This window comes from Prenolepis imparis, unplaced genomic scaffold (assembly GCF_030444845.1).
Source record: "Prenolepis imparis isolate NDT839.2.m4 unplaced genomic scaffold, iyPreImpa1.0 SCAF_10, whole genome shotgun sequence".
Taxonomy (NCBI): Eukaryota; Metazoa; Arthropoda; class Insecta; order Hymenoptera; family Formicidae; genus Prenolepis; species Prenolepis imparis.
The window spans coordinates 199850-224750 of NW_028141168.1; the positions used below are offsets into that span (position 1 = coordinate 199850).

General features: G+C 43.0%; 1 protein-coding gene across 1 annotated transcript; it reads right to left on the minus strand.

Moving 5' to 3' along the window:
* Nucleotides 1-520: 520 nt before the first annotated feature.
* On the minus strand, nt 521-1072 carry LOC145942126 (uncharacterized). The gene has a single exon (XM_083048611.1). The coding sequence runs from the start codon at nt 1070-1072 to the stop codon at nt 521-523; it is 552 nt and encodes a 183-aa protein (XP_082904737.1).
* Nucleotides 1073-24901: the final 23829 nt, after the last annotated feature.

Here is a 24901-nt window from a genome sequence, read left to right on the forward strand (position 1 = left end):
GAGAAGAGCGTTTGATAATCATCGACGTAAAGCGGTTCTTCCGGCGAGAAAACCGGTTGTAACGGCCTACTAGGAATTTGCGTGCCGTCGACGTACAGAGAGAAAAAATTTATGCCGTAATTTTTAAAATTAAACGGATTTAATTTTCTATCATCGTTAAATGCTTTATTATTAACAAATCCGACTATTATTCGTTTCGGTAGTTGTCTGAGTATTACGTTATCTAATGATTCGCCCACAACACCGCTGTGAATCGTGAATGTTTTAACCTCGACTCTCGTAAGCGGATATTTAGCTGTAACTTTACTCAGCATTCTAGCATGCGCGAGTAACACTCCGGCGCTTATTTTCGCCCTTCTCACTAGCAATCTAGCATCGAGAATATGTATTTTTGACGCGCTGTTGCTTTTCATGAGGCAAAATGAATCTTTCGAGCGGACGAGTCTTAGTCGTACTTCCACTCCGTTAATTAAGAATTTGTCTTGATTGAAAACGTCGCAATGGAGATGTCCTATAAGATCTATCGCTCGCCCGTCGCGAATGTAATGAGCGCGTCTCGCGAGAGCGATATTGCCTTTCGATTCCAGTGATTCGTCCATGCGACCCGGTGTATCCGCGTCCCATAACATGACGTTAGATGGGAAGTTTTTGCGGGTGAAGAATAATTTAACAATGCCTCGATGTACGCGCGGTACGCGTAAGCGTTGTTTGGAGGCGACACGAGCTTTTGATTGAAATACACGTCGACCTGATTGAAGATGGAATGAAGAAAATGATTTACGGGACCTACGGCAGTATCTGCTGTTGTGCCGCTTGTTCCTAGAACTCGAGCCGCTGATTCGTCGCCCGATTTCACGCGTACGCGAGGACTCAGCAGAGTATGCGTGAGATCTAGATATTCTTCTCCGTGACCGGGGACGACGAATTCTATTGGTGAATCGTCCGAGAGAGAGGTCACGGGCTTGTAATGAATCCATTGTGAACTCTCGATACTAGTTTGTGTGGGCGGCAGGGAAAAGAGATCGAGTTCAGTCTTTAAACACTCGCTCGAATGTGTGTGAAGAAAAGACATACTTATTCTCCGACAATTGTTTCATCGTCGCTGTCCTCGTCGCGGTTAAATGCGTGTAAATTAAAGTAGATTAAGAAAATATATCGGATACGGTACGTTTCTTGCCGATTTTACGTCGTTTCGTGGACGTCTTAAGTCTTTTTACCGTCGTACGGGCTTTCTTCCTCTTATTCTTCGATGATTTTGTATTCGTCTTCTTTTTCGTCTTGCTTTTCGATAAACTTTTCTTACTCGAGCGACGGCGTTTAACGATGCGCGTGTCAAGCCCAACAAAGGGAAAATGAGCTACGTGCATTTTCGCATCCGATTTATATCCCGAACCTTTCATGAGGCTAGTTATTTTTTCTTTAGCTTGTCTTTTAAGATTGTTACGCGATTCTTTAAAGCGATGTTTGGCCGCTACCTTAAACGGAGTATTGTTTTCTACATCGTCGATTATATTAACGCCCGCGTGTAAAGCTTTTTTACCCACAGCCCGCGCAGCAGTACCTAAAAAAGGCAGCACGCGCCTGAATAATCCTCTGAGAAAACTCCCGATACCATGTCCTCGTTGATAGGGCGATCCGACGAAAACTCGTGGAATTCCACCACCGCGAGCTCCTCCGTTCTGTAATTCGTCGTAATACGTCGAGTAATAATCCATCAACAGAGAACGAACGAACACATTTTTTTTTCTTTTCTTTTCTCTTTCTCGTTTTCTCTGTCATAGACACCGAGTATTCTTACGATATCTATTCGATACGTCTAAAGTGCAATGTCACCGTCAGCGTCCCGAATTCGAATGGTATACTTTGGCCCAGCTGATATATCTATTTCGAATATTTCGATCGTACGTTTGACGCAGCGTGATGTATTGAGCGGGCGAGAAATGTCTTATCTGAGTTGATGCGAACGCGTAATCATTTCGCGAGTCAAGCGCGACTATTCGAAGAAGGGGAGATTGTACATCGCCGGTAATGTAAGGTTTGCAAATGTCGCAATAGACAAAGAGTTTGTCGGGAATACCTCGCAACAAACTACCCGGCTCGTCGGCTATTATCATACGGAAGTGCGTGAGTTCGTAAAATAGCAGAGAATGCATCTCTTCATCATAGACGCACGAAGGTAAAACGTTGGGTATAATGGAACTACTTTCGATTTTAACTAGCTTTTCGTTGTCATTGTATATTTCGATACCGATTTCATTATAAAATCATGCGGGTAACGGAGATGGTACAGTGGGTTCGCTATCGAGTTGAACAAGATCTCTGTGCTTGATGTGTATATCAAAGCCGAGTATGCGGCGAAGTTTGTCGGAAAAATTTACATAATGCGTCATACTACATTTATTTTCTTCGCAGGCAAGTTTCATGAAAACTTTACCACCCATGAAGACGTTGAAATGCCAAACGATATGCGAATCGACAGATTTAGCGGCGTAATTCACACTCTCGATAATATCGCGCATACTTAAGTAAATACCCGCGGGAACCTGAGATTTCATAGCCTTAACTGCCTTACCGCGCTCGTTAATATCGATGAATCTGATTAAACCTTCATTATTTCGTATATGTAAAAAACTACACGGAAACTGAATCTCCGTGAGCGCTACTTCCCAACGTCCGTGTAATTCTATACGCTGGGGTAATTCAGTGGTGAAACATGTGGTTGTATTTTCCGGAAAGTAACGCATGCTACTGTTGCTCGGGAGAATCATGTAAAATTCTTCTTCCCTCATTTTAACTCAAAGATCTTAAACTCGAAGCGGGTATCCAAGAGTCGAATTTGGAGGGATATCCTTGCCAATTAACTATTAATTGTTTATTGTTGCCACGTCCCCTGCTTTTTATTACCCGCTCGACGATAAATTCTTCCCCTTGCAAATCTTTATTGACCGGAGTTAATTCTTGTTCGTAAAAAATTCCGTCTATATCCTCACCCGCTAAATCGCTAATTCATATACGCGTGGTTTTCTTCATTCGAGAACGCGGCGAATTCGAAATATTTCTTCGCTCCACTTTGCCTCGTATCCTTTCTCAAAGACTACTTTAGCCCTACTGACACGCACGTGATCGCCCTCGTTATATTTAGCCTTTTGTTTATCGCCACGATTCTTTTTCTTCTCGTTGTCGTCCTTCCATCGGCGATTCATATTTTCACGCGCGATGCGTGCATTTTCCCGCGTAACGGCTGCGGGCTGCATTTTAATAGAGGTATGACGAGTATGGTTGTAAGCTCGAACGATATCCTGTAAAACATTGATGTAGCGTCGCGTATTTTTATGTGTAAAATAACGCCACATCCGTTCCTTGAGCGTCCTATTAAATCGCTCCACTACAGCTGCTTTAACATCGGGATTACGGGCTACGCGAAAACGAATGTCTTTTTCTTTTAAGAATTTCTGTACAGGCTGCGCTATAAATTCTTTACCTTTATCCGTCTGCAGATAAACAGGTTGGCGATCTTTGTTTTTCAAAAGTACACGCTGAAAGGCTTTTGTCACGCAGGTAGCTGTTTTGTCGCATAAAGGTTCTACCTAAACGAATTTACTAAGGACATCTATAATTATCAACAAATAAGAATATCCGTCATTATAGCTCTTAAGATTACGAAGATCGATCAAATCTGCTTCCCATAAATCGTCGATATTTGTCACGTTGTAATGTAAACGAGGAAATTTTCGTTGTACTGGTTGATGTAGCGTATACGCATCTTGCGATTTAAGCCATTCTACGACATCGTTGCGCGTAAAATTTGGTTTAGCAGCTCGAGATAAATTCTCCGTCGCGGAATAGCCTGCGTAATGCGAAGGAGCGTAATACAATTTTTCGAGTTCCATTATTCGAGTTTGCTCCAACGAAATAAACCCTTCTTTTTCTTAGGCGAAGAATTCGGCACTAATGTTTTATTATCGTCGCTGTCGTCAGTGGCGGATAAAAACACCGTGTCTCCTTCGGTCTTGTTTAACTCCCGACCGTATGACTTTGAACGCGACAGTAAAGTTTTCGGAGTGGAGCTTCCACGCGGTAACGTTTTCTCAATACGCAGGGATCTACGTGCGGACGTAGTCAATAAATCGCGATTCCCTATAAGATTGATAGGTGTACCTATGTCGCGCAGTAATTGCGCAAACTGAAATCTCCCGTTGCTGTTATCATTTTTCTCTCGCGTATCGCGTCGTTTATAAGATCGCTAATATTCGATCCCGCTACAACGACGCCGTCTATAGTCACGAGTCCGCGTTTATCCCAACTAATTTTCGATGACGGGATATCTAACAAATATTTCAATAAGGCGTTTGCTTTGGAACGATAAGTTTGCGGCACGCTGTTGAGTATTTCTTTGATTTTTTCCGCTGATTGTGCAGTAGTTTCTTCCCGAAACTACTTTTGCTAACGTATTATCACTGCTGATTGAAGTATTTCCATAAGTTCGTCATCCAAGGGCATCTCGGTATCTTTATCCTGATCGTCTTCGCCCCCGTCATTGTCATCATTACTAGCGTCGTCGGCATTATTGCGCGTATCGTTGCGCGAATCATTGCGTAAGTGTCTTTTCGTTTCTCGAACAAAGTGAAGATAACGCTGAAATACTTCTTTATACAATTTCCATCTTTCGCCTTCATCGAGGGGAGTCACGAGGTTGAGAATACGCCACATTTCCGCGTCGAGTCGCGATAAGGAGATTCCAGGAGTTCGTACGGTGTTATTATTATTAGCATTTTCCTCATTCGATATCATTGTATTTTCTTTCTTCGGCGAGTTATCCAGCATTGTTGTAGTCTTCTCTATTTCCGGTTGTTGTTGATAATGTTGCGTTTGTCGCATTCTTTCAAGATTTTCCGTAGAAATCAGTACCATTTTTTTTGCTCTGTCCATTATTCCATATGGCGAACGAGAACGCTTCAAATCTTTTTATTACTTCTTTTCTAGTCACGGAAAAACCAAATATTTGCAGAATTGTATTTTTTTGTACTCACCGATAATCCGGGATAATACAACACTGAGCAAAGGAGCAATAAGGTAGGGCAAAAAACCTCCGCGCTGAACCAACAGATTTTTCTTGGTTTTCCAATTGCCGCGTTTTGCCGCGACGCGTCGAAGGATAGATTTATGCTTGGCTAAACGTGTCTTTTCGTGATTATTGAGCGGCACGTTACCTTCAAGAGTATTATAAATAAACTCTTGAATACACTTTATGTATTCTCTCTTTAATTTTTGCTGCCCAGTTCTCCAGTAATTCCCCCTTGGCGTCTGTCGCGGGGGAACCCCACGCTGTTGATTTTGCGTTGAAGTCCCCCAGGATTATCAGTTTCTTATGTAGCCATGTTCTGGCCATATGCCCCAGTTTTTCAATGTATTCTTCGAATTGCTCAACGCTGCAATTGGGGGATACATAGCAATCTATTATATGAAACTCACCCTACGAAGTTAAGACGCATCTTTCCCCCTGGCTCAGCATACGGCATGCGGGTGAGTTGGGTCCGCCAACGCGGATGACGGCCACCAATCCCAGGCTGTCGCCCAACCAGTCTGGATGTTGCTGTGGAACCCGGTAGGGCTCGGCGGCGACCACCAGTCCTGCACCCCATTCGGCGGCGCTTTGGAGGACTAAGTCCTGCGCCCTCCGAGAATGGTTTAGATTTGTTTGTAATATACACTTCTTCATGGATCGATGTGTATATCCATCACTTCCTTCTTCTCATCTGCGTCTCCCTCTGGCCTTCCGCTTTGCTCTGGGTTGCGGGTTTTTTGTCCTTCTTTGGATCTTTGCTCCTTGTGATCTCCTTTCCCGTAGCTCCTTTCGTCAGAGATAGATAGCCAGTGCCACCCAGCCGGTGAGCGTGGGACTTCCCGTTGGCCTTGCACATCGAGCAGCTAGTTGGGGCCGAACACTCTCTTGCTCGGTGCCCGTTTTCGCCGCATCTGTAGCAATTCCCGCTTCTGTCTATTGGATCCGGGCAGTTAACCCTCACGTGTCCCGGTTGATGGCACCTATAACATTGCAGCGGTCTTGGTTCAAGGCGCTCCGTTACCGCTTTTGTCCATCCTATCTGGATAAATTCTTTCTCCAGCACCTGTGTCGCTACGGTCACCGGGCATGATAGCCATACCGAGTTTGCTCCCCTAAATGATCTATTGATCTTGCCTACTTTGATCTCTTCGGCTCTTCCGTCTCCGCTGCTTGCCACGGCCGTGGCCACTTCCTCCACCGATACGGAGTCTTCAAACCCCCTGATTCTCAGGTCGATTCTTTTGGAGGGCTTCGCAACCTTTACCCCCTTGTTGCTGAGGACCTCCTCTAGTCTCCCAGCCAGAAGGTCTGCCTTTTCCGTCTTGTTTTCTCCCGCCAATTCGAGGATGATCGATCCAGTGATCCCTCGCTTATATTTCACTGCTTCTATATTCATCTCCTTCAGACTAATGTTTTTCCTCGCCTCCGCCATTATCATGGCACTGTCAATTTCATTACCCTACTTAATTGTGAGGGTAATGGCGGCAGTCTTCGGGGGGGGGGGGGAGATCCTCTGTTTAGGTTTTTCTCTGTCTTCAAGCTGGTTTGTCTTGGGTCTCTTTTTCCGAGGTGTCTTTGCCTCATTTTCCCTATTTTCTTTTATTCCTCCTGCTCTCCTCCCCACGATTTGAGACCATTTAGGGGTTTCTCCTTTAGAGACGTGGTCTCCTTTATTGGGTGCCCCGTTTTCCTCGTTTTTATTGGGAGCTGTCTGCTTAACGGCCTCCTTATTACTTGGGGTTTTTGTCGTCTGGATGTTCCTCTTCTCCTTTTTCTTCCCCGTTATGGACATTTGATTAAACATCTGCCTTCCCTCTATTACTTCTGTGCGGAGGACAGATATTTTGGCCTCCATGAGTTCCTCAATTTGCTTGAGGAACCCCGACATAACGTCTTTCTTCGGCCTTTTCCTGGGTGGCGAGTCTTCCGTCTCTGGGCTTGGCATAGAAGGCCATTGTAATTCAGCCTCTATCTCTTTTGAATTAATGTTCTGGAGCCCCCTGTTGCCCGGCGTTCTTTGTGGCAAAGGCTCGGGGTGTCGCGCCGTGTTTCTGAGAAACTCTACCTCCGCTTTTAAGGTCCTCGCTTCGTTTTCCAGTTCGCGGTTCCTTTTTTCCAGTTTTTGGTTTCTCCTTATTGTTGTTTCGTACTCTTCCTTTCCATTGTCCGCTTTCTGGGTTCCAATCCGGCTGATGATCTCCTCCGTCGTGATCTGTACCGTTTTTGTGGCTCTCCATATCGGCTTTTTGAAGGTACTTTTCATTTTTTCGTGAGCCACAACACTTCCACCATTTCTTTGGCAATTCTTTTCCTTATCTCCTCCGTTGACAGTGTTGGGAGAGTTGCTTCCAGCTCTCTCTTCACCGCTTCGGCTCGTGACCGGGGGTTCCGCGCCCTCCCTCATGCTCTGGAGAATTTCTTGGTCTGCCCTCATCTCCATTTCTTCCCTCTGGGCTTGTATCAGCATCTGCTTGGCCGCTGCCATCCCTATGTATTCCCCTGAAGACGGGGGCCTCCCTCGTTTTGCCTTTCTTTTTTCTCCTATGTTAAGGGATTGGGTCGATCTAACTGTGGAGTCCGAGGATGCCCCCTCCTCTTCTTCCGAGCGCGTGAGATCTACTGCAGGTTCCGCGTGTTTCTTTAGTGTTTCCTTTTTCTTTCCCATACTTTCTATTTTTATTTTTACTGAATGTGCCAGTTGTTCAATTCTGGTAATTTGGACTACTGGTACTTTGGTTTTTTCTGTGCTTGTCTCTCCCTTGTTTATGGCTCGTGCCTCCGCTTTTTTAATTTCCGTGGGAGATCTCTTAACGGAGCCTCTCCTTTCAAATGGGTTTTGTGTCGTCTCCTCCTGTTTGTTCCCGGTCGGAGGGCTAAACTTCTTTTTTATATTCTTCCATATAGAGGTGTCCGCGTCTTCTTTAATAGGTGGTGTGCCTGCTCCTTTTCCTGTCATGTCCATCGCTGCGTTATATAATTCCATTTTTGTTTGCTCTCGGGTGTATTGCGGCTCCATTCACCAGGGTATACCCCCACCGGTCGGGATCTGTCCCGAAACATGACCGGCCGCAGATCCCTTCCGGGCCCCAAGTTCCCCCGGGAAGTGGACAAATGTCTTTGGCCGGGGGGAATACGCGCACCCCGGCCGTGACTCCGGCCCCTTACCGACCCGTACAGGGTTTTGACTCCCCATACGGGCTTTCGGGGGTCCCGCGCCTTCGACAACGCGGGCACCGCAATACAGCTCGCCAGGCTTGGATATCCCGGGAGTGGCCCCATGGACGGTTGGGGTGAGGTCGTCGCTCCCCGGCCTCATCTTGCCCGCCATGGCGACCAGCCTTCCTCTTCCTGTTCTTCTTCTGGAGATTTCTTGAGTGAGGCGGTTGTATCTCCAGTCTGCCTCTGAAAAAGAAAGCAGAATGTTCCCAGAAGGGGAACGGTGTGCTCTTGGTCCAGCACCAGTATACCCAGAGACCCGTCCGGCTTGGGAGACCCTACCAGGGACCGAAGCCCCCGCCGGCATGGCTCCCCGGGATCATCACTGGTGCCTTCAAGCTCCCTCGCCACGTCAAGGCGTCACACCACGAGAGAGAATACTTTAATTTTTTCGAGCCTCCCACTCTTTCAAAATATAAACGAAGAAAATGTTGAATTTTTTGACGCCTTCTTTTTTTGGTGGGCGTGGATATAAAGTATAAATTTTCTGAAGCGTAATAGAAAATGCACATTTTGAGTTTGACATCGTCCTAGCTACTCAGTTTCGTGGACGTACACGTTTCGACATATCGCGTTAGTGTTGTGAGTACAAACGTTAAGTGCAAATAAAAAATAGCAGCTTAGAAAAAGTTAATTTCTGAATGCATAACTTTGGCCGCGAATATGTCGCCGACGATAAATGCCGCGTCGTATTTATCACGGCTGACGGAAGAGCCGTGTAATAATTATATTTTTGGAAAATTCGCGGGCTTGATCTCCAATTCGTTACTTGGAGTATTATATAGATTGGGGCATTTCGGCGGTGATAGAGAATTATTAAACGCCGCCGCTGAAATAATATTAATGCGCGAGGCTTTGCAACACGAAGAAGAGGATGTGGGTGGATATGCAGTCTATCTACTGGTGGATTATCAAAGAAAACAATTAACAGATAATTATTTTATTCCTTTCGATGAGAAAAAATATGAAACAATAATTATATTATAAGCCTAAATTTTTAATTGTTATTAATTATTCGTAGCGAAGAATACTCCTGTAAAATTAGCCACAGTACACCCCACCCGAAGACGCAGAGCGGAAGAAAAGCCCGAGGCAGGACCTTCGCGTAAGTTTACAAACGTCAAACATATATAATAATTATTCGTAAAATATATAACAGTTACTGATAAAAGTTTAAATATTTTCAGGAAGAGCACAAATACACTCTCCGAAAAACTTGCCGATTGCTGTTATCGATATATCTGGTAAGTTAACATTTTTTAAAAAATAATAAAATATTTTTTTTAAATATAAAATTTAGTAATCTTAATATATAAATATATTATTTTAGATGATATTATTAATAATAATAATAATATCGACGACGACGTTGACGACGACGACGACGCCACTTCTATAATCGCTGTAAGCTCAGCGGATAGCGAGGTGTTCACCCAAAATAAAACGCTATTTAGAAAATATAAGTAGCTTTAAAAAATTTAAATACAAAGTAATATAAAACTTTTAAATTATATATTATATATTATTTTTATAACAAAATTTTAAATGTTAAAATAGTAGAAATGGAGCGGGAAGAGGAACCGGAGGAAGAGGAACCGGAGGAAGAAGAGCGAGAAGACGAGGAGGACGAAGAAGATGTATACGATCCTCGTGTGGAAGGTAACGGAGTTATTTTACTTTTCTCAAATTTTTATGTTCAAATTTAATCTTTTGTTTAAATTTTTAGCAATTCGTCGCTTGCCGGTTAACTATTCTTTTGAATATTAGTGCCGAGGGAGCAGGAAGCGTTACTCGAGATACGCCGATTACCACCAAAAGGTGAGTTATCTCGTTGTATTATAACGCTAGCAGTTGCGCGAAGATTAAATTCGTGCATAAAAGAAAAGCAATATCTTAGTATTTTATATAATGTATATTCAATTTAACAATTTTCTTTTTTCGATAGTACAAAGTGGCGGAGGGGGTAGAGGAAGCAAGCAAAGCGATGCGCCTGAGAGAGTATTATTATCGCACTCGCAGAATAATGGAGAAATAATCGCGAGGGAAGAGAATGAAGAGGATATTTCGTCGAAGACGGAAGAGGGTGAAGAGAAGGTGGAAGAGGAGCAGCATAGACAATCGCAACAGCAGGCGCGACAACAGCAACAACAGGTCGGCGATAATTTTAATTATATAACTCTGATTAGAGAAAATGCGCGTCGATTTAGAAGATTCGGGGTAATCGGTAGAGAAGCGAGTTTCGCGATACGTCCGCTACCCGAAAGTGGGGATATTTATCGTTCCTTAGAAAAAGAGTTTCGAGAAATTCACGCGAATGCGACAAATTCGAGTGAACCGGGCGATTATGTAGGATTATCGTTCGATTCGCCGAATTTATCGCACGATCCCGCGGGTTTATCCTTTCGTCCGGTGCGCGACTTGTCCTACGAGGATATTTGGGGTCTCGTGAGCGCGGGAGGTCTCGATATCGCCAAACAATTTAATGTACATATTTTCAACATCGCTGTTCCTTTGGGTCGCGGGCGTGTCGCATTAACGCGTGAAAATATCGCGAAGCGCTCGATAATCGAAAAAACTAATTCTGACAACTTGTGTTTTCCGTGCTCTCTCGTAGTAGCGCAAATTTATTGTGAACGCGATAACATACGTACGGAAAAATTGCACGATAAATGGAATAGAGTTAGGCATCAGCAATCGGCGTTACAACGCGAATGGGCGTTAGAATTAACAAGAAATGCTGGTGTAATAAGACCCGAAGAAGGATGCGGGATTCATGAAATCGAGCGCTTCCAGCGATATCTCGCCGCTGACAATATCGCTATCGTTGTATATAATTTTAGTACTTTTGGTCGCGGCGAGAAACCGTTTTACGACGGCATCTTATCGGCTAAATATTATGTATTATGAGGATTCGTGTCATTTCAACCCTGTATTAAATTTAAAAGCCGCCGCGGGTTCTCGTAATTATTGCGTAGCGTGCAATGTAGGCTTTCGAAACGATAGAGGTAGCGGTCACCGGTGTTCAAATAAATGTCCGCGTTGTTTTGCCGTGCCAGCGTGCGATCACTTCGACGCGCAAATCGTAAAATGCGACGCATGCAATCGGACGTTTTACGGTGCATCGTGTTTCAAGTGTCATCTTAGGGAAAAATCATATGACGGTAGATCGCTCTCGAGTGTTTGTAGCGTCATACGATTTTGCGATGAATGCGGCTGTGTAGTTTAAGCGAAAGCGAAACACGAATGTGGCGTTTCTTACTGCAGATTATGTCATTCGGCGCAACCTCGAAATCATTTATGCTATATGAGACCTCTTCGTCGCGACGTTAATTCCTCCGCCGGATCATCGTCGTCGACATCACCTCCGGTGGTAGAAGCGACGACAGTAGGTATATCCGACGAGGAGCGCCAAGAAAGCGCAATTGATAACGAGGAAGCGAGCAAATTTGGATATGAAGGCAGAAAAGGACGCGTAGCATTCGTGTTTTACGATTTTGAAACATGGCAGGACGAAAGAATCAAAGGTATGATGTCCGTAAAAAACACGTTCCGACACTCTGCGTCGCGCAACAAAATTGCGAAGTGTGCGCGCAAAACAACGATATGTCAGTGCGTTGTCACTGGTGCGGAGTGCGAGAGTTCGTGTTTCGTAACGATCCGGTGAAACATTTTGTCGATTTCGCAACGCGAAAGACGAAATATTTCAAGCAGATCATATGTATAGCACACAATGCGAAAGCGTTCGACGCTCAATTTATTTTGAAATATATTATAGAAAATCGCGTCAATCTCGAGCCGAAAGTGATTTTGAACGGGACAAAGATCGTCGTATTAACGGCTGGACGTACAAAGTTTATCGATAGCGTGAATTATATGCTGATGCGTTTTTCTGATTTACCGAAGACTTTCGGGTTGAAGGATACGCCGGATAAAGGCATTTTTCCGCATTTACTCAATACTATCGAAAATCAATCGTATGTCGGACCATTACCCACCGCACATTACTACTTCCCCGAAACTATGAAATCGAAAGAGCGCGAACGCTATCTCACGTGGCATATGGACATGCGGCTAAAAAACGCCGTGTTTAATTTTCAACGCGAGATAGTGCAATATTGCCGTACCAATGTTGATATACTTCGACGAGCGTGCATGGCGTTTAGAAAAATTTTTATAGATCGCGGAAATGTATGCCCGTTCAAGGAATGTACAACTATCGCTTCGACGTGTATGACAGTTTTTCGGAAAAACTTCTTACACTTGAATACAATAGGTGTCATTCCAGCCGGCGGATACAGAAAAGCGAACATGTATTCGCGTAAAGCTCTGCAGTGGCTGGTATGGAAGGAGCGCGAGCTCGGTCATCTATAAACCATGCAGGGCGTGCGCGCAAATATCGTACGATCAACGGCACACTCGTCGATGGTTATTATGAAAAAACATGGGAAACGGTAGTAACGTCGCGTCACGTGCTGCAATTCCACGGCTGCTTTTGGCACGGATGTACATCGTGCTTTCCGATAAATCGCGATAAAACGCTTTCGTCGGCTATGGACCGTAAAGACACGATTGACTCGCGATACGAACGAACTCTCACGATCTCGTGGCGACTGCGACAACGGGGGTACTTGGTGACAGAAAAGTGGGAGTGTACCTTCGATCGGGAAATGCGGGACAATTGCGAGATGCGCGAATTTCTCGAGAGCCGATAGTGGAAACAGCACCGCTCGATCCTTGCGACGCATTTTTCGGTGGACGTACGGGAAATATCGCGACTTTTTACAAAATCACGGATGCGGAGAAAATACGTTACGTAGACGTATATTCTTTGTACCCGTATGTATTGAAGACGGGTGCTATCGGCCATCCCGATATTTATGTCGGCGATGAATGTTCCACTTTAATCGGAACGGCACCGAATTATAATTTTGATTCTGTCGAAGGCCTCGTACGCTGTACGGTACTTCCACCATGTGATTTATTTCATCCAGTACTCCCGTATCGCGTGCACGGAAAATTGTTATTCACCTTATGTCGCAGTTGTTGCGAAACATTTTCGCAGACGTCGTGTACGTACGAGCGTTCTTGCGAACGCGAATTCGAGGGCACATGGGTGACCTGCGAATTACGCAAGGCCATCGAAAAAGGTTATCTCGTAACAAAAGTAAATGAAATTTGGCAATATAAAATTAGTCAATATAATTGCGAAACACAGCAAGGTGGATTGTTCGCCGAATATATAAACTAATTTCTACAACTTAAACAGGAAGCAAGCGGGTGGCCGGGCGAATGCGAGGACGATGACGCTAAAGAGCAATACCTGCGGGAGTACGAGGAAACCGAGGGTATTGTTCTCGATAAGCGTAACATCGCGCGAAATCCTGATTTACGCTCGGTCGCGAAGCTTTGTCTGAATTCATTCTGGGGTAAATTCGGCCAGCGATCCAATTTACCAAACACCGAAGTCGTTAAGACACATCAGCGTTTTATGTTGTTATTAACAAGTCCCGAGCATGAGATAACCGATATATTACCTGTAAACGATGAGGTAATATATGTTTCGTGGCGGTTGCGACAAGAGGCTGTCGTACCCTCGCTGATAACCAACGTAGTGATAGCCGCATATACGATCGCTTAAGCACGTTTAAAATTATACGAATATTTAGAGCGTTTAGATCGTCGCGTGTTATATTACGATACTGATTCCTGTATTTATGCGAACACCGATGATCCGACTGAATATGAACCTCACACGGGTAATTTTCTAGGCGATATGACCGATGAACTCGAGAGCTACGATCGCGGTAGCTACATCGAAGAGTTCGTGTCCCGTGACCTAAAATTTTACGCCTACATCGTGCGAACACCCGAGGGTCGAGTATATGAAACTTGTAAAGTTAAGGGAATAACCCTCAATTACGAGAACTCACAACGCGTTAATTTTAATAGCATTAAAAAGTTATTATTAGCGCGAGAAAAGAATCGAGAAAAAGAACAAGAAGATAACGAAGAAGAAGATGAAACTACAATAAATTTACGTTTTAGCGCAATTCGACGCACCACGTTTCATGAAATTGTAACGCGGAACGAGACAAAAATATGCGCACCAGTGTTGGTGAAACGTAGATTTATTAATAGCCGTTGCTCGATTCCGTACGGATATTTATCATCGGAATAATTCTTTTCTCGCGTATTTTCTTCAATATTTTTATATAAGTATATTATACATTTATTAGAAAAGCAATGTAAATTTTTATAAAAAGTATTTGTATATAGTATTAGTAATAATTCAGAAGGAGGCTATATGGAGCCACGCGTATGGTGTAGGTACGCAAATACTAAAAACAAACTTGTTGGAATAACAAATTTATTAAATCTAAACGTTTCGGTCCTTTCTTTGGACCTTCTTCAGTAAATTTAATACAATAAATTATAATGTGGAATCTACATACTGACGCACGCAGCGCAACCATTTTAGATCAATAAATAAGTTGAATCATATTATTGATCGGTTTACCAAAAGTATGACACACGTAGAGATCTGTGATGCTCATAGGCGTATTCAGGCGATGCGTACGCATGGTTGCAGACTGGCACGTAGCGTCGCGCGCGCACTACCAATCACCATCTGCAATGAGTTTTTTGCTAGACAAAACAGGTCTCTTCGTTTCCACTTTGTGAGTGAAAGTAGCAGACTGGATAAGAAATTAAATTGGCTCATTGCCAAAAAAGAACGATTGATCAGAGCTAATATTCGTCCAGCCCAATATTTTTCCGTGGCACGTGATCAATAGGGAGGCATTAATCTTGGCGCGTCATTGATCCTGTTTAACTGGCGTCGTGCGCGACCGTCCGGGGGTTCCGAATTTTCCTTCACACCTCTAAACGCTCCTTCTACTTCCTCCTCCTTTACTATTAACTTGAACCCCTTATCCTTTGACAACCACACAGTCTCCCCTCTGCACATCAGGGAGAAGTGGTTTAAAAACCTTTCCTCAACAGATATTCCATTAGAAATACAGGGAGTTTTGCAACTGGGCGACAATTTTTGTTTACCAAGTAAGAATAAAGATCGAGTTCTTATGAAATTTATCAAAAGTATAGAATATATAATAGTATCGACAGAGTGGAAGTTGGCGTTCGGCCTTTGGTTCGCCAGAGGTCGTCGGCAATTGTTAACAAGTTGGCCAGTTGCAACCCTGAAGAATCTTTGTTTGATAAGGAGCTCTCGGGCGCGTCCCTAGCAGCGAGAACGTTTATACGCGATAATCCTAATATCATTTTTACGTGAGCCGATAAGGGCAATATAACGGTCGCCTTAGAAAAGACATCTTATTTGGAAAAAATGAAGGTCCTCCTTGGTGATACAAATACTTACATTAGAGTAAAGAAGGATCCCACCAGAAGAATTATCAACAGTTTGCATGAATTGCTTACAAGGTGGAAAAACTTAGATTACATATCCGATACGACATACAGGTCGTTGAATTGTTCAGAGGGGGTACTGCCGAGAGCCTATGGGCTCCCTAAGATTCACAAGTCGGGCTGCCCCCTGCGAATCATCGTCTCCTCACTGAACACGCCGCTGCACCGTCTTGCGACGTTCCTCCACAAAATCATATACAAGTCGGTCCCGGCGGCGGACAGTCATGTGGAGAATAGCTTTCGACTGGTCAACAAACTCGATGGAACTTACATTGGTGACAATTGTGAACTTATTGCACTGGATGTGATCTCTCTATTCACTAACATCCCATTGGATTTGGCAGTGGACGGCATAGCCGCGAGGTGGAATTTCATAGAGACTAACTGTACGATACCGCGCGTGGAATTTTTGGGGGCAATCCGGCTTGTTCTTCACTCAACTTTTTTCACCTTTGATGGCATAATCTATCAACAAACCTTCGGAGCGCCCATGGGCTCTCCGCTGTCTCCCATAGTAGCCGATTTAACCATGCGCGATTTGGAGAGCAGGGTGATAGGAGACCTTCCTTTTGAACTCCCGATCTACGTACGCTATGTTGATGATATCGCGTTGGCCGTCCCTCCCGGGACGAGCCAGGAGATACTAAGACAGTTTAACGCGTGTCATAATAGATTACAATTTACTTTGGAAAGGGGGGGCAATAGACTCGATTTTTTGGATGTTACATTCATTCTAAACCGGGGATATGTTGAATTCGACTGGTACCATAAACCAACATTTTCGGGAAGATATCTGAATTATTACTCCTGTCACCCTCTCTGCCACAATATTTGGCCTAATAGACAGGGCTTTCTGGTTATCACACCCAAGATATCACCAAAAGAACCTCGAATTGGTCATTGGGGTGTTACGTGATAATGGGTATCCATTGCAACTGATTTTTGAAACATTTCACGAAAGGCTTAGGACTTTGTTTGCGAGAAATAAAAATAATAATTCAGGTGACGCTAACAGAACATCTGATACTAATTCGGCCCGCGTTGCATATTTTAATGTCCCATACATACCCAAATTTTCCGAGCGGTTTAGCCATGTGGTCCGTGATCTAGATGTAAAAATGTCCTACACAGGTTTGAATAAGTTACGCTCGTTTATCCGCGTGCATAAAGACACACTGCAGAAAGACTGGCATAATAACGTTGTATACAAAATTTCATGTCAAAATTGTAATGCCTCTTATGTCGGTCAGACCAGCAGACAGTTGAGAACACGCATTAAGGAGCACAGAAATCACATAAAAAGAAACACCGCGCAAAAATCCGTGATCACGGACCACAGGCTGAATAACCACGAATTTGATTGGGATAACGTTGAGATCTTGGATGAGAAACCGTTTCTAAGAAAGAGACTTGTATCAGAGATGCTGTTTATCAGGCGCCAGATAAATGGGCTAAACCGACAAGAAGACACAGAGTGTCTAAGTCAAGCATATATATCTGTTGTGACAAATATGCCACAAATTTCCTGAAAGACGGCTTTCGTTTAGTTGTTATCGAATTCCTTTATAGAGCCATAAATCAGTTGTAACATTAATTTCCATACTTTGTATGTTTGAGAGAAGGAGATAGAGAAGGGGGGAAGGGGGACAGGGATAGTGGGAGAGAGACGGAGGGGGGGAAGGGAGAGAGAGGGAGAGGGATAGGGAGAGTGAGAGAGAGAAAGGGAGAGAAATAAATTCCACACATTGTATTTGACATTGACTTCGATAACAGGCTATGAGCCATTGTACGGCGCCTTATAAATAGCATCAAACCGAATATCTTCTTCACTCGTGCGTCGGACGCGTCCGCGTACGGTCGTGTGAACGTGCGATGGATGAGTGTGTGAGTAAGAGTGAGCCCCCTGTCGAAAATTCCTCACTATACTCTTCATTAGAGTCCACTTTTGAGTACCTCATGACATATTATTTCACTTTGTCTATTTAGTGGGGTATCGATCGGTGGGGGGGGGGGCCTCACGGCGTTTTGCGCTGCGTGCGTCAGTATGTAGATTCCACATTATAATTTATTGTATTAAATTTACTGAAGAAGGTCCAAAGAAAGGACCGAAACGTTTAGATTTAATAAATTTGTTATTCCAACAAGTTTGTTTTTAGTATTTGCGTACCTACACTCTACGCGTGGCTCCATATAGCCTCCTTCTGAATTTGTAATTTATCAATGCAGGGAGCCTACATTGTTGACTTAGTATTAGTAATAATCCTCCGCAATTGTAACAATAAATTTAAAAATAAAATGTCATTCCTGTAATTTTAAATGTAATACGCTATAAAAAAATATATTTTTATGTATCATGTTTATGTAATAACATCGATTTTATTTAAAAATTACCATAAAGTAAAATTTTGTACCTTAAATTGTTTTACATTTTCATTCTCTATTCTTCCTTTACCTCGAAATGATTTTATTCTTTTCAGCAATAAAACCTTTACTGACTTAGCGTCACTAGAATGCGAACTCGAATGCACGTGTTTTCTATTAGGTCTCTTTTTGTTACCAGAGGTGACGATAATTAGCCTAAATTGAAAGCGGAGGCTAGCCGCATGTACTTTTTGTATATCTTTTTGTTTTCTTTATTAGCGACGATGCCGACGCTACCCGTCAATGCGATGCCGAGTAACGACGGTCAGCCGGAATTAGTGCATTTTTTATTTATCTTTTTTCAGCGCTATAACGATCACCGGGGACCATCCACTCTATAGCGGCTTCGCTATACCACGTTTTTTATCGACGTTTTCTCGGCTTTTTTCAGAAACGGTGTCTGCTCACCCCCTACCCTTTCAAAAACAAAAATCAAGCAATCAGAGTGCTGGGCCACTATAGTTAGAGCCTATCATAGACGGGGCCATAATCCCCACGCCGGCTTCGGTATACCGCGCTATTTTATCGCCATTTTGTCGGCTTTTTTCGAAAACCCTGCTTACTCTCCCCCTCTCTTCCCAAAAACAAAAACCAACCAATCAGAGTGCTGGGCCACTATAGGTAGAGTCTATCAGAGCCCTGGGCCTAATGACCCCTATTAGCAGATCGACCAATCACTGATCGAAAAGCCCTGTCTACCCTCTGGCGCCAGTGGCCGAGTGGTGGGGGTTTGTTTTGACTCGCTATAGTGGCCCACATACTACTCACTTAGATTAAAAACGCGTGAATACTTCCAACCAATCAGGGGCCTGTTCTTAAGGGTCCCCTTCGAAGAAAATCCGAGAACAGAATATTATAAAAGATCGAAAAGCAGACCGTAGCGAGAGACGCAAACCAAATTCCGAAACATTAAGACGAAGAGTCGCTAAGAAAAATTTACTAAGAAGCGCTCGCTAGCTAATCACCGAATACTACGCAAATATCTAACTCGAAAGAAGGACGGAAATAAAGTGTAAACCAAATTAAAATAAAAGTATTTTCTGAAACTACGATCTTCCCCTCTGCGACATCCTGCGCGACCCGAGAATCCTCATCCTTCAATTCGGCGCAACCCAAGTGCCGTTTCCGCGGCACAAAACAAAAATGGTGGCAGCGGTGGGATAGCGCCGAAGGACCGCCAGGACTAGTAGGAACCTGAAGATCTGAAAGCAATACAACCGTATTATAAAATCAGGCAGGTCGAAATAATCGACGGAAATCGGACAACACAGAAAGCAGCATAGTAGTGATACTAGGCGGGTTCTAACTCAGGGGCAATGAGGGGGGGTGAGGGGCGAGGGGAACCCAGGGCGCGGGGGGATGACGTCACGCGGGGAGGGGGAATGACGTCACGCGGGGAGGGGGAGGCGTCCGCGGGGTGGGGGAAGCGTCCGCGATTTTGGTACCGGGTCCGCGAGGGGTCCGCGGGGAGGGGGAGGCGTCCGCGAGGTTAGGGTCCGCGAGGGGGCCGCGGGGTGGGGGAAGCGTCTGCGATTTTAGGATCCGCGAGGGGTCCGCGGGGAGGGGGAGGCGTCCGCGAGGTTAGGGTTCGCGGGGTGGGGGAGGCGTCCGCGAAAGACCGCATGAAGCTTTGTTGGTGAGGGGTCTGCGGGGAGAGAGGCACGCGAAGGAGAGCGCGAGGCGCACGCGAGAGAGATGACGCAAGCGAGGCGTATATGCAAGAGCGAGAGAGATAGTGCGAGATGGTTAGGTAGCGAGATGATGCGGCGATTGAGAGCGCGAGGTGTTGCAGCGAGGCGTATATGCAAGAGCGAGAGAGATAGCGCGAGATGACGCGAAGGAGAGCGCGAGAGCTGATGCAGCGAAGGAGAGCGCGAGGTGCACGCGAGAGAGATATCACAAGAGCGAGAGAGAGATGTTGCGAGACGATGCGGCGATGGCGAGCGCGAGAGCTGATGCAGCGAACGAGAGCGCGAGAGGCGGACGCGAGAGAGACTTTTTTTTAAATAATATTTACAGTAATTTTAATTAATAAGATTTTAATAGGAGGAAGGGGAGAGGACTTATTCTAAAATAAATACCTTTTTTTTTAATATTTAAAGTAATTTTTATTTATAACTGTGTGTGTGTGTATTTTACAAAATGTTTGTGTGTGTATGTGTGTGTGTGTGTGTGTGTGAATTTAAAAATTTAAAATATTACATACATATACTTATACATATACTTATACATAAAATATATAAAGCAGCGCCATGATGATCGAACCACATGGGTCGATATGATATTCCATGACGATCGACCCATGTATCACCACTTGTGGTACGAGGCGGTGCGTGAGGTGGTGGCTGCGAGGTGGTGGTGGCTGCGAGGTGACGGTGGTTGCGAGGCGGCAGGGCAGACCTCCTGCATAACAGAAATTTTTATTAAATATATTTATTTTATTAAACAATTTATTATTTTAATAATTTTTAAATGAAAAGAAATACTTACATGTATTGCACACTGGACACATATTCCGTGTGAACATTTGGTCCAGCGGGCTATTGCACTCGCTGCACCATCTCCCCAAAAGTTGTTCAAATCTCCCGGTCCTGTGAATGCGGACGACGCCAATCTCCACATACAGATCTCGCAATCTTATGAAACACCTTGTACACAACATGAGGCCATCCCATGGACAATAATAAATATGTATCGCACACATTCTAGTACTATCATCCATGGCGATGATGTCAGCTGTGCACAAGCTGTGCACTCTTGTATCGCGAGTAACGTCGTCGCACTCACTATCATAATCGGAATCGGTTGCGGGCTCAATTTCAACGTCCGAGCCCATTTCAACGTCTGATATATCATCAACGTCTGATATATTATCAATCACCATCATCTCATCATCATTCACCACATCATCATCATCCACCACATCTTCTCTATCCATCACAACTTCTCTACCCATTTTACATTCAAGACTATCTGAAACTTTATGATGGGACACATATTATAATGTTGCTCCCCTCTTGATTTTAATTCTACATCTCTCTTGTTCTAACTGGAGTATCATGTCTCAGCTAGCTCATCACTTTTTAAATCTCCAGAGAACGAAGAAATAGTTTTGTTAGCTATATCTTATTGGGAAAGAAATAATTACATACAGTTTAACAGTAAAATAATTTTTATTTGTTACAAGCATCGTGAAGAATTTCATTTATAGCACAAGTTATCAATTCACAATCTATAAGTGATTCGCTATTAAACATATTACTATCACGTATCGCCTTTGCGGCATTGCTCACATCGCGGATATTATCACATTGTAAAATATTTACAAATTGTTTAAATTTTTCATTAACACTATGAGTATTCTCACACAGCCAGGAATACATATGATCAATACATTTGTCGAAATCGAATAAATGTAGTAACGTTGATGGTTTCATGTACAAAGAATTATCAGATGAAGTAATTTTTATAATTTTTGAATTATACATGTTAACCGCTTCGAGTGTCAGATCACTAATCCATAGCGGAGTTTCAGTTAGCTGCTCAACGTCTGCTCGTTTCCGCATTAGAGATTTCCATGTTTCAATGGGTAATATTATTTGATTGCCTCGATTATCACCGAGAGCCAATTCCACATAGGATATTATTCCGACGCTGATTCCTATTTCCAAATATTTGTATGATGTTGAGGTTAAGACGTATCTTCTTCCAAGTATACGAGCCGCACGATGAATGCTATAAAAATTTTATTGAAAATAATTATTTAACAACAAAAAAAAAGTTGTTTATTGAAAAATTCATTTAACAGATAATATTGAAACTTACTTGTCACATTTCTTCTTGTACAAAACATTGCTCTCTTGTACTGGAACGTAATAATTCATGCTGGCGGAGTACATTTTTAAAAGAACCTTTCACATAAGTGATTGATACAATACTAAATCATTATTACAAGTTTTTATTGATACAAAGCAATGGGGTGGGGATTATTGCTGACGCAAAATTATTTTCAACCAATCAAAGCGCCGATGCACGGCTGCTATGACATCATCCTCAATAAAATATTAAATGTAAAATAATGCAACATATCCAAAATTTCAAGCGTCAATGTACGACTGCTATGACATCATCCTCAATAAAATGTTAAATGTAAAATAATGCAACATATCCAAAATTTCAAGCGTCAATGTACGACTGCTATGACATCATCCTCAATGAAATATTAAATGTAAAATAATGCAACATATTCAAAATTTCAAGCGTCAATGTACGACTGCTATGACATTATCCTCAATGAAATATTAAATGTAAAATAATGCAACATATTCAAAATTTCAAGCGTCAATGTACGACTGCTATGACATCATCCTCAACGAAATATTAAATGTAAAATAATGCAACATATCCAAAATTTCAAGCGTCAATGTACGACTGCTATGACATCATCCTCAATAAAATATTAAATGTAAAATAATGCAACATATCCAAAATTTCAAGCGTCAATGTACGACTGCTATGACATCATCCTCAATGAAATATTAAATGTAAAATAATGCAACATATTCAAAATTTCAAGCGTCAATGTACGACTGCTATGACATCATCCTCAACGAAATATTAAATGTAAAATAATGCAACATATTCAAAATTTCAAGCGTCAATGTACGACTGCTATGACATCATCCACAAATGAAATGTTAGAATTATTGTCAAGGTCAAAATGTGCAAAATGCAACATATTCAAAATTTTCAAGCGCCGATGCGCGGCTGCTATGACATCATCCTCAAATGAAATGTTAGAATTATTGTCAAGGTCAAAATGTGCAAAATGTAACATATTCAAATGCCAATGCACCGGCTGCTGTCATCCCCCAGGTGTTCAAAATGTGTAAAATTGCAATTTTCAAGCGCCGATGCACGGCTGCTACGACATCATCCTTAATGAAATATTAGAATTATTGTCAAGGTTAAATGTGCAACATACTCGAGTGCCAATGATCTCTACGATTAAATAAAAAGGATGGTAAAGAGGCATACCATGTTAGTATCATTGTCAGAGGTTCAGCAAGAGCATCTCAAAAATGGCACAATTGGAAGCAAGTTTGTTGGAGCAAGCCGCAAGGGTGAATTCGGTGGAAGAATATATTGTGTGGGAGCAGCAATGTGACGAATACATCGAATCACTGGAAGAACAAAATAGAATAAAACGACCACGATTACCGATCGGAGTTCGACAATCGCTTGTCTCCCAAATCGCACGTCTCGAAGGGTTGAAGAATTCGGTACGCAGACGTTTTGTACATGCAGGTGCCGGAAGCAGTTTGCGAGACATCGGACTCATATGGCGAGAGATTGATACGGCGTTCGAGAGTCGCATCTTGACTGGTGCGGTAATAAACTATAATCACATTGAACCTCGTCAATTTCTAGAGGAGGCCAAAGACATTGTGATCAGACACGTGCAAAAAGTGTTGCAAAAACACACTAGTGTGAAAGTGAACACTATATTTAATGGCGAGTTTGTGTCAGGCGATAAGCGCGCTAATAAAAGTGTCAACACTAAAAACTTTGAAATCTTTCGCACCTCCGATTTACATGATTGGTACAAACGCCGCGTTATCGACCCCACACTAGCATCGCTAGAAGAGTTTCAAGAACGCGATAATGGTTGGGCATTATCGCGAATAAACAATTTAACTGTAAATATAAACAAGTATAATCCAATGCGTGCGGGATGCCACATTAAATTACCGCGAGAAATAATGATGAAAAGAGCGGTGGTGAACGTGCAATCAAAAGACAATGCATGTTTCGCGTGGGCGGTGGTCGCTGCTCTGTACCCCGCAGAAAGAAATGTGGAACGGGAATCTTCATATCCCCATTATTCGACAGTGCTGAATCTCCAAGACATTGAGTTTCCAGTGACTGTGAATCAAATTAAGAAATTTGAACTATCAAACAACATTTCGATAAATGTGTACTGTATCGAAGAAAAGAACATTGTCCCAATGCGTCTCAGCGAGCAGAAGAAAGTCAGACACGTCAACTTGCTGTACGTGGAAGACAGCAACAACATTGGACATTTCACATGCATCAAGAATCTCTCCCGACTTGTCAGCTCACAATTGAGCAAAAACAATGACAGAAAATATATCTGCGATCGGTATGTATATTTATTGCAAATTATATATTAAATAATCATAAAATATTTATAAAGTGTTTATAATTGTTATTTTACAGATGTCTGCATTATTTCGGTTCGGAAGACAAGTTGCAGTCACATATGGTAGACTGCGGAAAGATGAATGACTGCGCTATCCGGTTACCGAGCGATAAGGACAAGTGGCTCGCGTTCAACAACTTTAATCGCAAAGAGCGACTTCCTTTTATCGTATACGCAGATCTCGAATATGTGCTAGCAAAGACGGAAGAAGAAAAAACTTTCAACATCACCAAGTATTTAGTATAGCATATTATGTACATTGCTCATATGACGATTCATTATCCGAGTATTATTTTCGTCGTAGTGTAGATTGCGTTTCGTGGTTTTCCAAACAACTACAAAATTTAGCGATACGCGTAAAGAATATTTTAGCAACTAACGTCCCCATGGTAAATTTAACATCAGACGAGTGGGAAAAATTTCATAGCGCGACGCATTGTCATATATGTGAGAAACCATTCACGCAAGATGACGATACACGCGTACGCGATCATTGCCATCTGACCGGGCGGTACCGAGGTCCAGCACACTCAAATTGCAACTTAAATTAT

Coding starts and splice junctions, on each gene's coding strand:
- LOC145942126 (XM_083048611.1), bottom strand. CDS start 1,072: ATGTCTTTTCTTCACACACATTCGAGCGAGTGTTTAAAGACTGAACTC.